Source organism: Homalodisca vitripennis, chromosome 5 (genome assembly GCF_021130785.1).
Source record: "Homalodisca vitripennis isolate AUS2020 chromosome 5, UT_GWSS_2.1, whole genome shotgun sequence".
Classification (NCBI taxonomy): domain Eukaryota; kingdom Metazoa; phylum Arthropoda; class Insecta; order Hemiptera; family Cicadellidae; genus Homalodisca; species Homalodisca vitripennis.
In genome coordinates this window covers 61,623,749-61,647,486 of record NC_060211.1, presented here as the reverse complement: position 1 = coordinate 61,647,486, position 23,738 = coordinate 61,623,749, and the positions used below count along the sequence as shown (strand labels likewise).

The 23,738-nt window shown below is 32.6% G+C and overlaps 1 protein-coding gene across 4 annotated transcripts in view; it reads left to right on the top strand.

Annotated features, from left to right (window-relative positions):
• Positions 1-971: 971 nt before the first annotated feature.
• Positions 972-23,738, top strand: part of LOC124362282 (succinate dehydrogenase [ubiquinone] flavoprotein subunit, mitochondrial-like) — a 46,124-nt gene continuing 23,357 nt past the window's right edge. Inside the window, exons 1-6 of one of the 4 annotated variants that reach the window (XM_046816641.1) lie at positions 972-1,226; positions 5,411-5,494; positions 8,095-8,312; positions 14,050-14,150; positions 17,873-18,159; positions 20,397-20,535. In XM_046816641.1, the coding sequence (XP_046672597.1) occupies positions 1,167-1,226; positions 5,411-5,494; positions 8,095-8,312; positions 14,050-14,150; positions 17,873-18,159; positions 20,397-20,535 (889 nt within the window). In that variant the 5' untranslated portion in view covers positions 972-1,166. Of the gene's footprint in view, positions 1,227-5,410; positions 5,495-7,627; positions 7,768-8,094; positions 8,313-14,049; positions 14,151-17,872; positions 18,160-20,396; positions 20,536-23,738 lie in introns of those variants that run through there. The other 3 variants (XM_046816639.1, XM_046816642.1, XM_046816640.1) reach the window with 3 other exon arrangements.

Below are 23,738 nucleotides of genomic sequence, written 5' to 3'. Positions count from 1 at the left end.
TTCTTGTACCATACTCATACTACAGTACTTGAAAATAGCCGGATTGTGCGGCTAGAAATGGGCTGTCAGTACGAACCTGTAACAGCTACTTCTGAAACCGTTACTACTCGGCGATACTGAGTACAAATACTGGATACCTGAAATCAGTATTTCCGTATTGGAAACGTTTTAAATACTAGATACTCTAAATCAGTATTTCCGTACTTGTAACGATTTAAATACTGGATACTTAAAAATCAGTATCGAACACAGTTTTGTAAATGCTTTGATGTAATTAATAGTATTCAAAAGTACAACGCTATTATGTAAAAAGTGTATAAACATAATTTATTATTATTAAAAAGTGTATACTTTTTGAGATGTAATTAATGAATTATATGATAAATTGAACTTCTACTTCTTTGAATAGTCAAATGGGCTGTTACACTGGTTATTCTTTAAGGTTAGGAAAATTATATTTTATAATTTATTTAAATTTCCTTGGTGCATTTTTGGTACATTAACATAGTTTTGTATTACTCATAATTTGAATTACAAGCATAAAATATCTAATCATATTGGACATAATTAAACACTTTTAACTCAATGTATATATATATATATATATATATATATATATATATATATATATATATATATATATATATATATATATATATATATATATTTATTTATTACTTAATAACTAATTCAAGAATATTACACTGACGTCGGGGTTGATAATTGATTTAGATCGTGAAGTAGCAATATTTCGCAGTTGTAGAGTTATGATCGCGGTATTTGTTTTGTATTTGTCAGCAAATCAGTATTTCAGTACTCGGTACCAGTGAGGATATGAGTACTTCAGGACTAGTAATCAGTACGAGACAATATCTGTATCTGATAACCATATGGAGTACTAGATACAAAGTATCGGTCATCAGTATATTTGGTTCTCAGTAACTGTTACAGATACTGGAGAAAAGTAACTGTTACAAAGTACTGATTACTAAAATACCGTCTCACCTGTAAATTGTGCTGATTGGTTGCTGGGTGATGTGATAGTGATTGGAGATTGGTTAGGCGAGGCGAGACTATAGAGACGAGACGAGAGCCGTCTGGTCGTCTGGTTAGTCTGGTAGTTGTTTGTTCGTGACCTTACCCAACAGTTTTGTGTTATCTTAGATATGGCTGGAATTTTGAAGTTGTCTTCAATTGTCGCTAAAAATCCACCTTCATTGTCTTTGGTAAGGGCATAATGCTACTTAAATTTATTCGTGTTTTATATACATTGCATTGCCAGAAATACATCGGGGAAATTGATAAATTTAACAGATCATTATGTAAGGCACTGCAGACAGATTACACTTTTTCAAATTAGGATTCTTAGATTGAAGGGTTTGATGCTTTTATTAAGTTAATTTGGTCCCTTGCTTATTTAAACAAATAAGAAAAAGTTTGGTCGAAATCAGTCAACTTTTATAACAGGTGGGGAGGGTCATGGTAACCTCACTAAGGAGAGGGGAGTCGGGGCATGAAATATACATTATATATTTACTACCATTGGCTATAGGAATGAACATGCAATTACCGACGTGAAACTGGCCATAGATTCCATCCATAAAAAGAACGAGTACCAGGAACTAGTTCCTAACCTAGTTCATCAACTCAAACCATACAAAATATATATTTAATTAATTTGGTAGACAATGTAGTGAATGTGTACCGGTATAGAAAGTTTTGGTATCAATTTACAATAACGTGACCATGGAAAGGTATGTTCATTTTTTTCCCCTGAAAACTACAATTTTTCCTGAAAACAATAGTGAAGAAAAAATTCGTCCGGCAACGAAAATCAAAGGAGTTACGATTTTTTTGAAAACTCTGTTTTTGACAGTATCTCTGGCAATTTTACTGAAATGATGCTGACAAGTACGTTAATTCTGTCAACGATGCCTGCCCGCTGCGCAGTGCTGCGCACTGCTTGCTCTTTTAGAAAAAAAATTAACTCGAGCTTGCAAAAGTCGAATCCCAGATCACGTGATGCCCCTGATCCTTAACCCTCCAAGTGTTGTTCGACAAAATTTTGTCGGTTATTTTCCATTTTTAACGTAATAATGCCCGAAAGGCATCAATATAATACAATAATATACTTTCCCCCCCCAGTTTATATGCACCTGTGATAATAATACTTGGCTATAAATGCCCAACCCATGAAAAAAAGTCCATTTTTCATGGTCACGGTATTGTAAATAAATACCAAAGTTTTATCAAAATTGGCTTGTACGTTTTTGAGGTACGGCCATCCATAGATTGGTTTTTGTCAGCACATAGCCTGTAAAATAGGTGTGGCTCCGAAATTAGGCGCGGCCTAAGAATGAGGGCTGTATTGCAGGATAGTAGACCATGTAATAAATGTGTATAGAAAGTTTGATAAAAATCGGCTTGTACGTTTTTGAGGTACAGCTGTGTGTATGTTTTTGCAGAATGTGACACGTAAAGCCGATATCTCCGAAAAAAGGCGCGGCCTACGAATGAGGTCTGTATTATAGTACAGTAGACCAAGTACTGAATGTATTTAGAATGTTTTATCAAAATTAGCTCGTACGTTTTTGAGGTACGGCTATCTATAGATTTTGTTTTTCAGTGTCTGATACGTAAAATTGTTAAATCTCTGAAAATAGGAGAGGCCTAAGAATTAGGGTGGTTATATAATACAGTAGACCATGTATTCAAAGTAGTGTATTAAGTAGAATCTATAGATTTTTTTGTATTTGTTCTTTTTGTTTTTAAATTATAAAATTTATTTAGTTTTATTAATTGAACTGGTTCAGGAACTAGGTTAGTTGTAGTTCAGGAACTAGGACAGGAATAGTTCAGGAACCAGGTTAGGATTCAGGTCAGAGGATTAGTTCTTTTTATGGATGGAATTTATAGCCAGTTTTACACTGTTCATGCAATTTATTTTTAATTCACACAAAATGGACTAACCTGAACATATTTTACCCCCCAAACTATTTTTGGAGAGGGGTTTTTACCCTCTGAAAAGACATGATACTTATGGTATTGTGGGGTGTTGTGGTACAAGGACTTTTACTAGGCTGTACCGGTATAATGAAAATGTACTAAAATGCAACCACAGAGAGATCAGAAAAGCCTGTTAAATACGCCAAAAAGGCACTCATTTTTAGGTACCAGGATCAACCTTTTATAAAAGTAGTCTGATTTTGACAACAACTAAAAAATTGTTTAAACTGGTAAAACTAGGCCTAACCAAAAACTTTGTAACTACTACTTACTACTTTGAGGGCTTAAGAAACCCTGTAAAAATTAATAGGCTGTCTACAACAAAAGAAATAAGACATAAAGCGCATCAATAAAGACACAGTAAACAACAAATATATAAAAGTGAAAATTTCTTCAGGCTGTGCCAGATGGGATATATTTTTTATTTAGAATTGATCATTGTTTTTACATATTTAATAATATACAATATTTTTAATCTTTCTTGTACATTGTTGGATACTGGGCAGTTCTATGGTATTGACGCAAATATCAGAGACAATTTTTCATTTTGTTTCAATATTTAATAATTAAAATTTGTTAAAACTTTTATTCAATGGTTTCTAATGAAAGGTCTTACTTTTAGAAACAGTTTGGTGTATAAAACATATTTCTAGATGTTATTTTTGAGGGTAAAAAAATGTATTTTACTGATGTCGGACGTAAAACGATAAAATAACGAATTCTAACTTTACTTCACTTAAAGTTGAAAACTCTGAATTGTGTTGAGATAACCTCAACAATATTTTTCTACTTAAAAATGAGATAATTTTCTTGGAAATGATTCTAATTACAAGTTTTTCAAATGTATAGATTTTTTAATTGTAATTTTTAATTATGGTGTTGGATGTACAACATCCAAAGTTATTTTATATTGACAAAAACAGCCTATCTCAAACATTTTTGTGGCAAATGAATAGAATTGAACTAAAATATATAGGCATAGGTTCTACTTACAAATACTCTAAGGAATGTTTACAGAAAATTTGAAGTGTCCCTTCATCCCACCACATGGGGTTGGGTCTTCTATTTTTTTTAATGATATGGTCCTTCAGGTTGCAGATGCAACTCTTCTTTAGGTCAGTAATAATATGCACTGGTCTTCGAAAGGTGCATTACCTTTACTCCCACTTCATTTACTCTCACTTCTTTTACTTCCCATGGATGGAAATCATTGTCGTAAGAGACAACCACCCAGTCACTTGGCCTTAGACTATTTATTTCTATTCCAGGATGAGCAAATAGGCCTATTATTATCATCACATCCGTCACTTTCTTCATCACTAATGTTTCTAGGAAGGATCCTGATCTTCTGTTTATTCGTGTCCTCACTTGTATCTCTAACTAACTCCCACCATTATAAGCTTAACATTTCTAACTGGCAATGACCAGGAATGTATAGGAAGGTTTTTCTAATACTTTTTCTAATTTCTAATACAATAGAATTACACTAGACTATGTGTCACGTAACATGCTTTGCTAAGTTTTGAGGCCATGGACATATTTTTGACTGGTCTGATGTGGTTCATTCGGTCATCCAAGTGGTTGTTTTAATCTAATTACCACCAACAAAAGTACTACAAGTTATCCTATAAACTTGCAAAAAGGACTGGTCCCCCTGGATACTCGCCCATTTGAAGAGAAAGTAATGAGCATGCCTTATTGTGTGCTGTCCAGATGAGAGACATCCTCTAAAGGGAAATGCACCATTATCAAACTCGATCTTGTTTATGTAGGAATGAAGTTTCATGGTAAGTTCCAGGACTATAGCTCAATTCGTTCTCAAGATGTTCCTTCAGTGATAGGCTTTGCCAAAGCTTAGCCAAATTTCATTTAGGGACATGCAACATCATCGAACTCAATCTTGTAAATTTAGAAATAAAATTTCATCAACATTTTTGAGTCTCTAGCTCTATTTTTTTCTCATAATATTGTATAGAAGTCGGACAATAGACAAACTGATTGAAGACGAGTTTTGCCAGCTCCCTGAGTGATGGCGAAAATTCAAGTCTAACCGTTCTTGAGAAATCCTGAGGACAGTGGTCAACGCTCATCCAAATCCTGTGGAAGACTTGGAATTCCATGTTACCTATGAATGAGTGAAGCTTTATAGAAAATTTAAAGTCTATTGGTCAATTTGCTCTTTAGATATCTGTGCACAGACAGCAGGCAGACAGAAGAGAAATTTGCCTCTGAGTGAAAAACTTTGCTAACACTGAGGCAAAAAGTAACATTACGAATGATTATAATTACTTTTACTTAAATCTGGAATACCTATAATAATATTTTTGATGTAAGATGATGGTACTGTAAATGAAAAATACCTTTTCATTAAATCTGTTTTTAACTTATATGTTTAACTTTCCAGAAGTCACTCAGGCTACCACTGGCATCTACAAGAAAAATTCACTTCACTGTAGATGGCCAGAACCAAGCAAAGCCAGGTGAAAAGGTGAGTTATTTCAGTATCTTTAAATATCTTAACATATATGTTTGACTAATCTGACATTACAGAATTATTTGTATTTTCTCTATATAGGTACTCTGTCCAGCAGTATACTGGTACTAGTAACAGAAGTATTAAAATCTGAAATAAATGTAACAACTTAGTAAACAGAACTCAATATTTTTCATTTTCATTAATGAATTCAAAAGTAGATATTCAGCATAGTAGTGTTTCTCATCATAAATATTGCAGATTATACAAAAAATCCTATTTCTTTAATTAATATACACACTAAATATCCTTTTATACACAGTTTTACTAAACGTTTCAGTGCAAATCTGGTTGTTTATTGAACATTAATTTAAGATTAGATGTACCTTATTTTGAATATTCAAACTAAAACTTATATAAGGCTTACTAGCTAACCAAAAACAAACTCTTGAAAATATTCTTTAAGAGTTCTTAACATGCTAATTTATAAGAACTTTTGGTTTTCTTAGAGGTTGCATCAGGGTAGACAAAAGGATTTTTTAAATCTGGATTGTTAAATGTTAAAGCAATCTTTAAAATAGTTTCTTATACAGTAAAACCTGTCATATCTGGCTTAATCTGGTGACGGGACCGGCTGGACGTGGTGTGCAATATGAAAAGCATAAGTTACCAAATGCACTACCAATGTTACAATATTCTTTTTGAAGGTTTAATCATGAAAATGTTCAATATTGCCCTGGAACTGTTTGCTATGGAATTTAAATTTATGATACAGCAAACTTTTATTATAATTCAAACTTTAAAACTAAACTAATGTACTGGGTATTTTTAGTTTTGTGGTTACCTGCATAGTATGTAAAGTAAAACACAATTCAAAAGGGAATAACAATTTTTTAGAGAAGTAAAACATTTATTAGTAAACAAAATTTCAAACCTATATGTTATATTATTGAAAAGGTATACAGTAAATATCTGACAGTTTTTTACCTGACAGGATATCAGAGGTGCTATATATAATAGGGACGGATATGACAGTTCTTAATGCTTGGTTATATACATTATTTATACTCACTAGGACTTGAACTGATTTTGATATTTTGTGAAAAAATATTGATGGAAATCAATGAATTGGAAAACAAATTTAAGGTTTAGTTGTGCTAGGGTTTGATCTAGCTGATTATTGTGGTATGCAGAAGTAAGACCACGAGTGAAGGAAAAGATTAGCAGTTTTCATTTGACTTAAGTTCTAATGCTGTATAGAAAAAAATTTCTAGGTTCTCTTTCAAAAGTAAAATATCAGTGGTTCTGAAGCAATGTCGGTAAGACAATATAAACATTGGTCAGACTTAAGGTTGTGATGTTTATAGTGAGTGAAACTAATGCATCTAATTCTTTGATGTCCAGGGGCTCTATCCTGAAAACATTTTGAAAATAATGTCTAAAATAAAATTGAAGTAAGTTTCTGTTCTTGTAATAAAAAAATTGTCTATTTCTGAAGTAAGCAAACCTCAATTGCAATCAAGTTAAATGTGTTTGTGTGTTTTTATTACATTTAGCGTTATCCTAGGATTACATTCATTAAAAAAATTATATTTAATGTTAGTTTAAAGTTTATTCAAAAGGAAAAGTTAAATTGTTTATGGGTAATAACCAAGACTATTGAATCATTTAATACAATACAATACAATACAATATACAATTTTTAATTGTATATTGTACATTTACTGTATTATATTTACTTGGTATACCATAAGGCTTGGCAGCTTTCACATAGTGTTTAGTTTTCACATACGCACAGATCTCAGAACAAGTGTTTTTGTAGTTGTAAGGCCAAATCAATATGTGTTATGAACTGTATCCACCAACATTTGATTATGATGTATACAAATTATGATGTATGACATGATGCTTAAAATAAATTAAAAAATTAGGCAAAGAAAAGTCACCCAAGAAATGTACAATATTGTGCTACTTAAATTTGATGCTTGCCTATTCTTTAAAAATTCATTTATGATGTTTTATGTAGTATAAAACTTCATATTTAGTAAAAAAATGTTAAATTTTATGGAAAGCACCATTTTGTAGATTGAAATAATTACTGTAGGATAATATTTGTTCACACAGTGTATAATATATTGTAACTTTTACTATGTGATTGATCAAATGTTTGATGCAGTGGTGGATGTAAATGGTGGCAGGGCAGGTCTGGGGCAAGCCTGTGGTCTGATGGCTGAAGGTTTCGAAACTACTGTCATCATCGTGATATCGCTCTTATATTCGCTCACATGGTGTGTGATATTTACAGATATTGTGAGAATACCTTATGACTGACCGCAATATGATGTAGTGGTGGTGGTGACTGGCAGTGTAGGTCTGGTGGTTGAAGTTTTCAAAACTGCTGTGGTCAGCAAACTGTTTGTTACTCACTCACACACAATGAGTAATAAATTATAGATCTCACGAGTCTACCCTGTGATTGACCACAATTACGATGCAGTGGTGGTGAGGGCAGGCGGTGCAGGTCTGGTGGTTGAAGGTTTCAAAAATGCTGTGATCACCAAACTATTTGCTTCTCGCTCACATACTGATAGTATATACATAGTGATAAATTGTAGATCTCACGAGACTACCCTGTGATTGATCACACATACGATGCAGTGGTGGTGGGGGCAGGCGGGGCTGGTCTGCGGGCAGCTTTCGGTCTGGTGGCTGAGGGATTCAAAACTGCTGTCATCACTAAACTGTTTCCTACTCGCTCACACACAGTGGCTGCTCAGGGGGGCATCAATGCAGCCCTGGGCAACATGGAGGAAGATAACTGGCATTGGCACATGCAAGTTTATGTCAATTTTCTTAGATTTTGTTTGTTAAGTCATGCCAATATGCTAATGCTGCATAGCCCTTTCTTTTAACTAATAGATCTTTAAAAAATAAACGTGAAAGTTGAGAAGAATAAAAAGATTACAGCATATAGCTTGTGAATGCATTGCTTTTGTTGTAATGAATCAACTTTTGTGCGTGTTCAAGAATTTGATGCTGCTTGTACAAAGTTAATTTTAATGTGTTTACTATGATGAAGCATTAGGTTTACCTGAGGCCAATTTAAGAAAATTAAAGACTCTCAACCTTTTGTTCTATAGGTAAATTGAGTTCGATATCAATTAACTGCTGTTACGTCCCATCATGGACTCAGTCCAATATAATTATCGATCTCTATTTCTATTAAATCCCTACATCGTTTCTATAGTCCAAAAGTGCATGTTTATATTTCTTTGTAGGGTTATTTTGGAATTTTTTTTACTGCATAATTTAAATTATTCCATTTTGAAACTAATGAGAATACACTTGGCTGTTTGAGGGTCAGCCGGTTGTGTTTATAAAACAATTTAACATGTTTTAGATTTTTTATTTTTATTACCATTTATGATATTTTTTGCTTTAATATTGAGTGTAAATATAGTGAATACTTAGCAGTATGTTGTTTTAATTCGGTGATTAAAAACTCATTAAAACGCTTCGTAAAATATATACAAAAAATATTCTCTTAAAACATAAAACAAATTGATTTTTTTTATTCTCAGTTTATTGATTACGTTTTTGAAATAAAAAAATAAAAATATTAAAATAATGTTATGAAAGCTTTTACTACACTATTCCGAACATTTTGAACACTTACTGTTGGCTAGCATATTAGACCACTTATAATATATAATTATAAAACAGCAAAATAAGTATATTTTATTAAATGGATCTGGCAGTATAACCTTGATAGAAGAAATGTTGTTCAAGAGGATAATATAAGCTGAGTGGGTAGTTGTAATATTTTGGTACTTAATCCAGAAGGTTAGTTACTTCCCAAGTGGAATTCATGATATGATCACTTAAGGAACACTTGCAATAAACCTGTCTGATATTGCTATTCGGCTGCCTTTCAAAAATGAAGATGGATGGATTGAATCAGCTATTTCTCGTACAGCTAATGTAAATGTTGGGAGTATGCCTACTCCAGGATTCTGTCTTACTACCACTACTTTTTCTGCCGTTCATACATTATTTACTAAATGTACAGTACTATGAAAGAAATCTCTTCACAATGTATTTTGTTGGCTTCATCCCACTTTATATGATAATTTTAAGACCAGTGTAACCACCAAGTCTTAAGTTGTTTATCTTTTTTGAAGGCAGATACTAGTTCTTATTGTATTTGTAACACATCCCTATATATATGTACAGCCGCATATGTAACTCACTCACTGATAGGGTATACGAAATTCTAACCCACTTCTAGAAGTGCTGGAAACACAAAATTTTGCACGCACGTAGCTTTTACCTTCAAACCACCGGTAAAAGTCTGAAAACTGGAGATTTTTACTTTTAAACCCCTCAAAAAAATTAGGAAACTTTCGTACTTTTAACCCTTGCAGGCATTTCTTTGAAGCCCAATAGCGGGAGAACCGTTGTAGCTACCTCTGATCTGATGGAAAAACGCTAGTGTGGAATGAAGTGGCCTACAAAAAAGGTCCAGTGACATTTTACTCTATGTCGATTGGTTTGGCCGCAAAATGCGATGAAGTGAAATATTTTTGAAATTTTCGCCTAAAGATTTACTTTTCGGGCTCGATAGCGGCTAAACGGTTGGTCGTAGCTCAAAACAAATTTTCAATGGGATTTAGAAAATTGCATGATCTACAAAAAGAGTCCAGTAACATTTTGGTCTATTCTCGATGGTTTGGCCGCAAAACGCGTTTAAATGTGTCGCTTTTTCAAGTTTTACTTCAGAATTTCGGTTCTGGGTTCTATATCAGCAGAAACTTTAAATTTAGGGTACTTTAAAAAGCGGATTTTAATACAAAATAAGACGATCTACAAAAAAGGTCCAGTGACTTTTTGCCCTATCTCTATCGGTTTGGCCAATAAATGCTAATATTTTGTCATTTTGACGTGGAAATGTTTTTACTGGAGACGATATCGGTTGACCCGTTTATCCTAGCTTAAACTTAAACACTTTATTAAATAGCCATTAATAGGATCTACAAAAAAGGTTCAGTAGCTTTTTGTTGTATACCTTTCCGTAAGCCTGTTATACGCTCTCAATGGCAAAATCTTTTTTTGTGAATTGGCATTTTAGGTTTTTTTTTATTTTTTTCGAATAGAATTCGTACAATTAATAACAGTTCCAGATTGAATTTGTATTAGTTCATAAACCAGTGACTAGTATAAGTGTCTAATAGAGCACATCGCGAATTGGCTGAGCGTTGCAAAGGTTATTTTTAATTTACAAAAAAGTTTATTTCATTCAATAATATATCAGATTTTGTTTCTTTTTTATAACCATACGGTACTGTATCAATCTTATTTTTTAGAAGAATTATTTTATCGTCTTTCGAGCTCAGTGCTAGCTTGTTTATCCTATTATATATACAGCCGCATGTGTAACTCACTCACTCACTCACTGACATATAATCATACTAATTCTAACATAGTTCTAGAAGTGCTGGAAACTTTTGCACGGACGTCGCACGTATCTTCAAACCTCAGATAACTCACTGACTGATAGGGTATATGAAATTCTAACCCACTTCTAGAAGTGCTGGAAACACCAAATTTTGCACGCACGTAGCTTTTACCTTCAAACCACCGGGAAAAGTCTGAAAACCAGAGTTTTTTACTTTTGAACCCCTCAAAAAAATTCCCGAACGGACCCCTGTTTTGCCCTTGCAGGCTTGCTTTTGAAACCCGATAGCGGGCGAACCGTCGGAGCTAGCTTCAATCTGAGGAAAAATTCATTGTCAGGAATGAAGTGAACTACAAGAAAGGTCCAGTAACTTTTTACTCTATCTCCGTCGGTTTGGCCACAAAACGCGATTAAGTTAAAATTTTTTGAAATTTTCGCTTCAAAATTTACCTTTAGGGCTCGATAGCGGCTAAACTGTTGGTCGTAGCTCAAAACAAATTTTCACTGGGATTTAGAAAACAGCGCGATCTACAAAAAAGGTCTAACAACATTTTGCCCTATCCTGAATGGTTTGGCCGCATTACGCGTTTTAAAGTATCGATTTTTCAAGTTTTACGTGAGATATTGTTTTCTGGGCTCCATTGCAGACAAAACCTTAGGTTTAGGCCAAATGAAAAATTTGATTTTAATACAAAATAACGCTATCTACAAAAAAGGTCCAGTGACTTTTTACTCTATCTTCCATGCTTTAGTCGTAAAACATGATTACAGTAGAGTCCCGTTAATCCGACCTAATTGGGACCGAGCCCTATTCGGATTATGTGATTGTTCGGATTAGCCAGAATTACAGAAAAATACGGTTTTAAAGTTGAGAATGGGTCTATTTTGTTATAGAATTATCAACATTTTTTATTAAAATATGTTTTCTGACTGTTGCATTGTATTTCTTGACAAATAAACGTGTTTTGCGAATACTAATAAGCACATTTACCGTATTTAGTGTGAGAGTTCTATTGTTAAGCAATGTGAGCGTACTGGATATTGTACGGGTCCACGCGCTACGGGACGACGAGAACCTGGGTGATAAGGAGAGTTGGTGCCACACGCAGACTGTGCAGCAGCGCTTAACCTTGCACTACGATACTTAGAGCAACAGGCTACTGCTACACCTGCCGATATCATGTTTATGACACGATGGTGAAACTACGCGTCATACAATAGACTCTCTTCAATGCGACAGAAGACAATAACTGAATTTATGTCTTTTCAATTAATATTGTACTCAATAATAATATCAGTACTGTACGTCCAATTTTTGTTTGATTTCACTTCTTAATACAGTAATTTAACTCATACTTAACCTATAAGTTTCAATTTGGTACTGTATTTAACTTCATTATTTTTGTACTGTACCGTAAACAATTTGTCTTAATAAAATACTGTATGTCTATTTAATTAAAGTTTTCTTTGTTTATGTACAAAATGATGCACCCGTTTTCATTTTTTAAGTAATTAGTTCCTATAAACTGTTCATTATCGTTATAAATAATTCCTCCTGGACCTGTTCGGATTAACCGACGTTCGGATTACACGTGTTCGGATTAGCGGGACTCCACTGTATGTTGAAAATTTCACTTAAAAACTTACCTTCCGGGCTCGATATTGGCCGAACCGTTGGCCCTAGCTTAAATGTTAAATTTTTTGTAACTAGCTATAGGATCTACAAAAAAGATCCAGCAGCTTTCTTTTGTTTATCTTTCCGTAAGCATGATAAAATAAATGCTCTAAATGGTAAATTTTTTGTCGTCACTTTTAGGTGTTTTAAATTTTGCAACTATAATTAGTGCAATTCATGCTGGTTCCAGATTAACCTTGTATTACTACGCTAACGAGTGACTAAAATCCCCCTCCACATCAGGAGTTGGCTGAGCGTTAGTGAAGCTTCAATAGTAGATAGGGACAGAGTGTTTTTTTATTTAATTTTATGAAATATTAGTTCATTGTCAAAACTCTGGCGTGGAATGATAATTTCCGAAGTAATTTTAACCCCCTGATCAACGTTTTATTTTGATAAAAATTCCTCGTGCCCAGACACAAATTTACTAGAAAAGTACAACGCGTTCTTATAACCCCCTACAACATTAACCCCCCTCCCGGGAATTTCCTGGTTGATGAACTCCTGATTAAATCAAACCCCCTGATCAACTTAATAATCTGATAAAGGTAGTTTTTAATTTATTTACACTAAATCTGTTTACACAACAGCTGACCGGTGCAGACTTATCCCAAGCGTTGTACCGACTGAACCAGAGATTGTAGCTCAAATCCGAGATCAGAATCGAAAGATAAAATTAAATTTCCGACAAGAAAGGTCCAGTCGCTTTTTGTTGTATCTCTAACGGTTAAGCCACAAAATGGCCTTAGAGTCAAAACTTTGATTAAAACTGGAAAATTCAATAAAATAGGTCTAATACTATTCCGAATTCCGCTTATCCCTGAATTTGGCCAACACCCCAAAAGGGGGCCTGGGGTGTGTCATTAACCCCCGGTAACATTAACCCCCCCCGGGATTTCCTGGTATGACCAGATAACCAACTGAGTAAATTAAACCCCCTGATGTATTAAATCCCGGTAGCATTAACCCCCCCCCCCCAGGGAATTTCCTGGCATGACCTCACGTCCGAATTTTACCAATTACCAAAATCCCTCATATCCCCGAATTTAAGGCACTTACTCTGGGGGCCTGGGGGCGTAGCCCCCAGCGAGCCGAAGGCGAGTATTATATATAACCTTTTATTCTTTAAAATTTTCTGTCATTGTGATCACTAAAAATAAGCTTAACCTTTATTTGCAGATTTATTACACTGGAACCTTGTTTGTGAAACTTTAAAAGTATATAGTCATTAAACTTCATCTCTTAAAAAGTTGGAAAACAACAAAAAATTGTTTTGAAAGGAGCAGCGAAATGGCTAGCCAGCCCTGTTAATTAATCAGTCATACAATATGAGAGGAGTTTGCTATATCTTCTTCCCTATATGAAACTTAATTGAGTACCCACTTTATGCTTGTATTGTTGGTAATACTGCAGTATTCAATGCCATTGTTTCTGTATCAGGTATGACACAGTGAAGGGTTCAGACTGGCTTGGGGACCAGGATGCAATCCATTACATGACCCGAGAGGCACCTAAAGCTGTACTTGAACTTGAAAACTATGGTGAGCTTTATTGTTTTATTTCATCATTAATAAGAATTTATTATACTTTTAAATATTATGTAGGATTTTTCCTTATGTTAGTGTAATCAAAACTTCAGCAATATTACAAAATTAAGTAATATTGCAAAATTTCAAAAACATAATGTTGTATTAATTTATTTGTTTCTTCAGCCTGTATATATTAAATTATATATCTTTTAAAATTATGTTACCAGGCTAGTGAAAATTAATATTCAGTTTATTAATTATTACGACCAAGCTTCACACATAATGTCAAGTTAAATGTTTGTTCAATGCATTTTTTTAACCCATTGAGGAAACAATTACCGTAGCCTGTCTAGGACCGAATGTTTGAATTGATTCTGGCACAAATGCATGCATGTACTAAAATATTAATAAAATGAGTTTGGATTCAGATAAATTAGTCAATTTTTTAGGACATTTTTGTCTTTTTGGTTGCTCTACAATAGTTTTGACGCTTTCTCCAAATAATTTGTTACTAAATTTTTGTTAGTACATATTAACAAATTTTTTATTAAGAAAAACAAAACATCAAAAGCAACTGCCAATATTTTATTACTTTTGTTTATCGGTTTCAATAATGTTTAAAACAGCTCATTGTTTTTTACATGGAAAACCAATTTTTATTGGATTACTTAACTATAAAGCATAATAACAAAACAATAAAAAATCACGTACGTTTTTCATTTTTTTATGATTTTATGACACGCTCCTGAAATAGTTGTCTGGGAGATGAGATAAAACGGTTTTGTTACATTCAATTGTTATTATTAAAATAATAATTAAAATAAACTATTTACATTACATACAGTAACCATTCATTTACTTTTTATAATTCACTTTTGTGTCAGTCTTTGAGTATCTTTGATATCTCAATATCACTGTCCAAGTATCTGTCTACTTCGGAAGTACACAAATTATCTTGTTCCATGAAGTAGCGAAAGAACTAAAAACTCAATCAACTATAAACAGTTAAACACTAAACATTGAGTACACGATACATAGAATGTAAGCAGAACATTGAAGTAACAAAAATTGAGCATATGGCAAAATATAAACGATAACAAAACAAGCTATTAGTTGTGGTTCCAGTGTGCAAACATAACGAATCAAACTGAATGATTGCTTATAAGGATGCACCGATCTAGCGGAAAAAGAAACAAATACGTGTTTGTTAGTGTCTAGAAAGAGCACTATGAGTGACTCTCGGTCAAGTTCCCAATGGGTTAAACAAGTCCTGATACATAGTATAAATATTTATTTTTAGTAGCAGTTGGGCAATACTAATTTATTGCAGCCTTAAGACATAAAATAATATAGGTATTCTTTCTTTCAAAAGTGCATTTTAAGTTAACTGTAACTCATCTGTAATAGTCCTTTCATTTTCTGACACTTTTTTGATTGACAAAATAAAAACTATTTAAATTTACTGTTAATGAAGCCAATTACTGTCATTATTAATGATCAATCTCTATTACTTGAGTACACTAACCCTAGAAGTGGCAGTCAGACTTTCCCTGGGTGGAGGCCTATTTTTTCCTTTGTGCAGAGGTTCACTAAATAGTTTATAGATTGCACACAATATGGTAAAACCCTTGAGTGTTATATATTGTTACAATCTGTACATTCTTTAGATTATAGTCAGCCAGTAGATTCTTTTTTAGAATACCTTTTTTAATAGCCACTGTATAAACAGAAGAAAAGTCCTGTTTTTCAAATTTCGAATCAGATGGACCATAAAAAATAGTAAAAAATATTTCAAATTAATTTTAATATATATAAAAGTTTTGAAAATAATTTGTTTCATTTAATGCTCATATTAGTTTTTTACTACGTTGTAAATTAATTAAAAAATGTCTAAAAATATCACTTTTGTTTTAAACATATGTAGAAAACCTTAAATCATGTATATTAACATATACATGCTTATTTTTATGTAGGAAATTAAGAAGGCAAAAAGTTAATATGATTGAATTGTTATGAATTGCAAAACCTAAAACAGTAGTGTTGAAAGCTGATATTGTGTTTTTAGCTACAAAAATTGCCAATAAAGTAGTAAATTCAACAGATCATATAAATTTTCAAAACAACTATATCATAATTTCAAAATATACATGTATTTATACCTGTACTTTATGCGACTCGGGAGTTCTCGCATCAGGTAATGTAACAAAATGATTGCTTTTGAAACAGCTGTGTCATGATGACTGCTATACTGACAACTATTATTAAGATATTTAAACAAGAGTACAGATTTTAGACTTTAATATTTATAAATAACATTACTAAAAACTGTATTATATTGGATGTACAAATAAAATAAAATTCTTTGGTTTTCTGGCTGATGATACCGGGTGGCGCAAAAAGGATGGTCGGATTTGAACTGTGTAGTACCAGTGGAAGGTGAGGAGGGGGGACCACTGCCGGCCGTCTGCAAGTCGGCCATTACACCCAGTTTGCCACGAGATGGCGCAGTGAACGGTTGAGCATCGTGTTTTTGCTGTGGAACAGTTTTTCAGAAATAATGAATCTTTTATTACTGTGCAACGATTGTTTCGACAACGTTTTGGTGTAGCGCGTGATGAACCCATTCCAGATCGCAGATCCATATCACGTTGGGTGACTGCATTCCGGACAACAGGGTCTGTCATGAGTGGTAAATCTACTGGGCGTCCACGTACGGCAGTTACTCCACAGAACATTGAGAATGTTAGAGCGTCAGTGCTTCACAGTCCGCGTCGTTCCACCAGGCGTCGTGCTCAAACTTTAGGCCTCAGCTGTCGTTCCTTGCAGAGCATTTAAGCCGTGAGTTAAAGTTTCACCCATAGCTTTGTGGAATGCATCACCGAGGAAGGACACCATCTTCCGGAAGTTATTTTCCGTACATGAATTTTGGAGGTTATTTCTTGTAATTGGGTGCCTGGGAGCATTTAGTTACGTAATTGAATAAAATTAATTTGTAAAACTGATGGAGTTATAGTTATTTAAAATGTGACCATTCAAACTGGGTGTAATGGCCGACTTGCAGACGGCCGGCAGTGGTCCCCCCTCCTCACCTTCCACTGGTACTACGCAGTTCAAATCCGACCATCATTTTTGCACCACCCAGTACTTTTGTTTGTTTGTAATTAAAAAAATAAAGACATAGTTTCAAAAATATGTTGCATGGAAACTATAACTGCTACATCAAAACACATAAAATTGATCATAGTTGCTTTAGAAATGGAACTATTCATTGGTGCAAGTTTGAAGTTTATAGAAAAAATAATAACGTGTATAGAATTTTTCAAAGTTACTGAATTTTGTCCGATACAACTGTTCAACTATCGAGAATTGTGACTTTTACAAATTACCTTACTTCTTCTTTTATTATTCGCAGAAAAATAAAGAATGGACAGTTATGTTTTATGAAAATGAAAGTTAAGAATCTTGTCTGTTCATTGATACATGCTATGTTTGAATTAAATGTAGTTATAAACATTAAATCATGAGTTGAAGGAGAATAGTACTTGACAAAATATCGTCGGAAATCCAATGAATGCCACTTCTAGGGTTAAATGTGTGTGAACACAAGTAAAACATTTCCTAGAATTTTAAACAGAATAAATAAATTCTACTGATTATTAAATACTGTAATCTGAAAAGTTTTACTACTATGTGTTAAAATTAATTCCTAAAACATTGCTAATGATATGCCATAGGTATGCCATTCTCTCGCACAAATGATGGGAAGATCTATCAGCGAGCTTTTGGTGGCCAGAGTCTCAAGTTTGGTAAAGGAGGACAAGCTCATCGCTGCTGTTGTGTGGCCGATCGTACTGGACACTCCCTGTTACACACCCTGTATGGCCAGTCTCTACGTTACGATTGCAACTACTTCATTGAGTATTTCGCTCTTGACCTGTTGATGGAAGGAGGGGAGTGTCGTGGTGTCATCGCACTCTGCTTGGAGGATGGCTCTATTCATCGTTTCCGAGCCAAGAATACGGTAGGATTACTTTAATAATCTTTATTTGTGCAATATCTTTATTGAAGTTAGGCTTTTGAAGAAAATAATCCAATTGTAGGCACAGAGTAATTTGTAGGCATTGAGTAATTTAAACTAAAGGAGTATTAGAGCTGAGATATATGTAGTCATTATAATTAAATTATTAATATAGGATAAATCAAAGTTTAATATCACAGTTCTCCATGTTGACTTTTAACATGCTATTTGGGTTGAATTAAGAACATTTCATATACATTTAAGCTAAAATTATGTCTAAAGATAATTTCAGTACATTATGATACAAAATTTACTAGTACTTATTGTTTGGAATCAAGAAACATAAGACATCTGAAACATTTTAATGTGAACCTCTTGCATTCAAATGTTTAGTAAACTAGTTTTCAGTTAAATGGAATCATTATAGTCAGTGAGCGTTACTTAGGCTACTATTATATATGAAACATACAAGTTACATTTAGAAATCATTATTTTTGAGCTTTTGCTGTGGCCAAATAAAATTTCAAATCTATAGGCAATCTGAAATTAATAAATCTTTTTTATCAATTAGAAGAATCTTGATATAACTGTATTACAGTAAGCTTTAAGATTTGTATTTTAATTAGAGGATACACAAATGTGCCTATGTGCCTACAGAACTGTATAAAGTTTCTAGCGTTATAAAATTTTCTTATAATATTAATTTGACACTGATGAGTTTCTTATTTTCATTTTAAAATATTTTAATATATAAAATGTAACATCTAATGTGTGCATAGGCAAGATGATAACAGTTTAAAAGAATTTCATTTTGATATGTGATTGGTTTAAAGATGATAATTTCATGCCTATCTACTTTGTTAAAAAAAATTGTATAGTGTAAATGTTCCAGTTAAAAAAAAGCATGGATAAATCTTGATGTGGAAAGAATTATGAACCTTTATGAATAAAATAAGATCTCCAGTTTTCTACTATTAAGCGTTTTAATGGTGAATGCTTTATAAGACTGTTTAAATAGTATAAAAATATTATTTTTAGTAGTAACAAAATACATCTTTTAAATGCTTCAAAGGAAAGAAAGTAATGAAACTCTAATTATAATCTCAGCAAGGAGTTGAAGCCAAAACTAAAAAAATGGTATCTAGTGGTGATAAAGAGAGATTATTAAGTCTGTTAATTAACCCTAATCATGTTTTATCTTTGTGGCACAAGATAAGATAGAGTGATGCTAACAAAGCTACATGGCACCTTGCAACAATGTCTTAGTTTCTAAACATTTTTGTTTTGCTGTATTTTGGAAAATAAAATAATCCAAATATTTGGATAATTAAATGTATTAATATCCTAATACACAATTATGGCAGGCATACTTTTAATGTAATTTGGCTTACGTATCCATGTACGAATATTATAAAGCCATAAAAGATATGATATGAAGTTGTAGCCTATTAAGTACCAGTAAGAAGTTGTAAAAGTTGTACAACATTTCATCTGTATATTAGTACTTGTATTATATCTAATTTCTAATCCTTGAGTATACCTAAGGATAAAAACTGAGAATGACAATATCTATTGCAATGTATGTAACATGCTGAAGGATAAATAAAATGTCTTATTATGTCTTATTAAAATGTCTTAAATGTCATGAGGGATGACGCTGCAATGCCTTCACCACAGTATTTGAGATACAAAACAATACTAATTATGTTTTGATAAAATAGAAAAGACTCACTAATATTTCAAACTAATAGCCTCATTTTTACATAAAAACATTTACCCCACTTGCGTAAAACAACCAGGTCTAATAAATCATAATTGGGGAGTGTCATGTGGTCCTTGGGGTGTATATAAAACATTAAAAAGGTATTGAACTAACTTATTTGCAAAATTGCAAACCCCTAAATATTTTTTCATAATAGTTCAACGTTTTATACAGAAAGAAACATTATGGTTTTGGACATTATTATTGAAAAAATACGGCAGCAAATAAAAAATGTGGATATTTTCCAATGTTGTAAACGTATTATGAAATTTTGTTTTAATGTATTTTGAAAAATAAAATAATCCAAATATTAAGATAGTAAAATGTATTAAGATCCTAACACACAATCATAGAAGGCATACTTTTCATGAAAATCTGCTCAATATCCATGAGGGTGGCACTGTCCTGACTTCAACACGTGCAGTTTATACGGTTCCTTCTAACTGGCACCTCGATCACAGAGAGTGTCTGTGTTTAGGTCCTGGCTACAGGTGGCTATGGCAGGGCCTACTTCTCATGTACTTCTGCTCACACCTCTACAGGGGATGGTACTGCCATGGTGTCCAGAGCTGACCTCTACAATGAAGATTTGGAGTTTGTACAGTTCCACCCTACCGGTATGTTGTCTCAGACTTTTCCTGTTTATACCGACATATCCTAGAGTTAAAATGTAAATTATTAGTATTAGCACATTGTTTCAATCACACTACTAATTTTTTTGGAAGATTTATCTAACACATTCACTACAACGGACATAACTAACTACTATCCTGGCTGTCAAGTCTTGTGCCTCAGTGAAGGTGTAAACCTTAACAAATGATCCAATCATGTTGTTTGTAATGATTTTGTAAAGATCTAAGAGTAAATTAGTGACAATGTCTAAATTTGTTTATTTATTTTGTGATAATTCAAGAACTATGAATATTTATTTATTATATTTTTACTAATTAATACTTACGTAAAAGAGGCATGTGTGAATTACAAGTCACAAATTGATTTTAATAGTTGAGTGAAAAATAGAATACACGTATCTAATAAAAAGTGTTTACTAATTTGTAGCTAAGCCTGTTATGGAAATAGGCGTTTCTAAAGGCCAAGTTAGTGATTGATGTAAAATTCTAATGTATAAAATCAGAAGTTAGTGCAAGAATGGGTTACTGGGTTGCATTTGCTGTATCCCAGCATGTTACAATCCTCTTTTGGAAATCTCAAACAATAAGTTATAAATTAATTTTCTTGTAAATAATTCTAGGTTATTGTAAAACATAGAAAATAAAATCTAAATATTAACAAAAACGTTCTTGAAGAGAATCTATTAATGGATTTCAGCTGCCTTAGTTTTCCTTGCACTAAGAAAAAACTGGATCTCATAGTAGTGGTGGTACCATCAATTATTGTAACAGCCAGAGTAAACACAGGAATAATCAACCATAATGGTGTCAGTGTGGTACTGATGGTCTAAAAACCAGTACGCAGTGTAGAGTGCTGACGTTAGTACCGCAACAGCAGTACAGTAAAATGGTACTTACTTTCTGGACACACCTTGTACTATCTGAATAACATAAATTAGAGTACTTTCAACTATTATCTCTGAGGAAACTAGAAGAACTTAATACCTTTTATTTCTTTAAGAGATAATTCATCCAATGTCCAGTCCTAGTATTGGACCTCAGAACGAGTTGAAATCATCCCCCAGACCTCAGCACACAATATCCATATGAATGATTTATCTTCTATCAGTGTATCTGGTACAATAATAGATGATACTTTAATTAAACCCTTAATAAAATTATTGAATCTAAATCAAATGATTTTTAAACACTACATATGATACAATGAATGTTCTAACAAAACATGTTAAACTTACAATTTATAATAATTGATTGATTAATTCAGTGAGGTTAGAAGCAGTTTTAATGACTTATTAATGACCAGACATGAAACTATGTTGTGTTTTATCAAATAATTAGTTAAATTCAAGATAATTGATTATCTGAAACAAACAATTTCTTTTTACTGGTTGTATTTATACTCCTGTTTTAAGTCATTTTAAGTTTTTGTATTATATGAAGTATAACTGAAAATACATCAATTTTGTCCATAAGTTGTTATTTTATCAATCAATAATTTTTTGATTCACATATTTTCATTAATATCTTCAGAGTCAAAATTAAAACTAGTGTTTTATTAAGATCATTCAACATTGGAAAATAATAAATAAATGGTAAATCAGTAACACTTTGAATGTTGTTTAAAATGTGACAATAGAATTATACCTGTGTATGTTCATAAAAGTAATGTTAATTGAATAGATTGAAATTAAAAAATTAAATATAATCCAATGTAGTAGGGCAAATATTAAAATAATTATCAGAACAATTGGTTGAGTATTTTTATGAACTAATTGTTTGTACAAATCTATGTACCAGCCAGTTTTGTTACTTTTTCTTCAAGGTTTTGGAGTCAAACGTATTGAGATTCTCTGGATGTCTTGCTCCCAAGTCTTGGACCACTGAAGGATGGCTTTTTGTTATATAAAGTATATCTTGCTTGTAAGTACTTGCAGAGAGATATCATTTGCCTTTTGTGTGTTGTAGCTGTGGACTTCGTCAACCTTTGGCAAGTTTGTTATTGGGGCATGATTTATAACTTCAATGTTATAAATAGATACAACTTCCAGGACTTTCAATTCAAGATGTTGAGACTCTTCAGGCAGGAATTTTGTAGATTCTGATCTGCCATAATCTGTAACACTACATAAGATAATACATATCAAAACACAACAACAACAATGTATGTAATCAAATTGTTTTTGTCTAGTTCAAGTAATTTGTAACAAATATTATCTTTAAAACTATATAAAGAAGAAAAGAATCAGTTAAAAGTGATAAGCATTGTTAAAATAATTGTTCTTTAGTGAATTGGTAGTCAAAAAATCATCCAAAATATGTTAATTAAACCAGATTTCATAAATGTCTTTTAAATACCGAACTCTTAGCGTTGTCAGTATAAAATCACATTGAGAGCCAATCATAAGTAAGAGTCACTATAAGGGCTAAATATTTTGTAGTAAGCAGATAAAAATCCATGCACTGTTGAAAACATGGATTTTTATAGTATTAAAATATCAATGATGATAACGTGAGTCAGGTAAAAATATGTAAAAATCATTTACTGTATTAAAATCACAAACAGAATGTGGTGTGTGTTATAATACATTGCATGCAAGTTCTTAATTTAAAAGTCATATGATTCTATTTATACTTGTTGGCAGCACGTTAAATAAAGAACCCATATGTTGCACAAGCAAACATTGTAACTGTTTATATTGTAAACACCAGAGGTCATGAGTGAAAGTTATATTCTTAGACAGACTGTGCGAACTTCTGGTGCTGGCAGTCTTTCAGACTTTGATGCCAGACCGCTTCTGCACTGGCATCTGTTCCAAAAATTGTATGGAGTTATAAATTGTTTTATTTATTATAGTACTCGTACTAATACTATGTTTTATAAATATAGATTGGTACTATGTGCAAGACTAAAGTTGTTTCACAGTTTTTTCTGCCAATTCTGTTTGATTTTGTCAAATAGTTTTCACAGGGCTTGAATCTCATTTTTTTCATTTTCATTTAGAATTTAAGTGTTAAATGTTAAACAATGAATAATATGTTGCTATTCGACACCAACATCAAAATGCAGTAGACTACGTTAGATGTTATCAATGAATCACCCTCAATTCTAGTGATTTTAGTGAGCATAGCCCATTGGGGCTTCCAAATGGCTTCCAGGTTATTTTTTTACCTTACATAAACCTTTATTT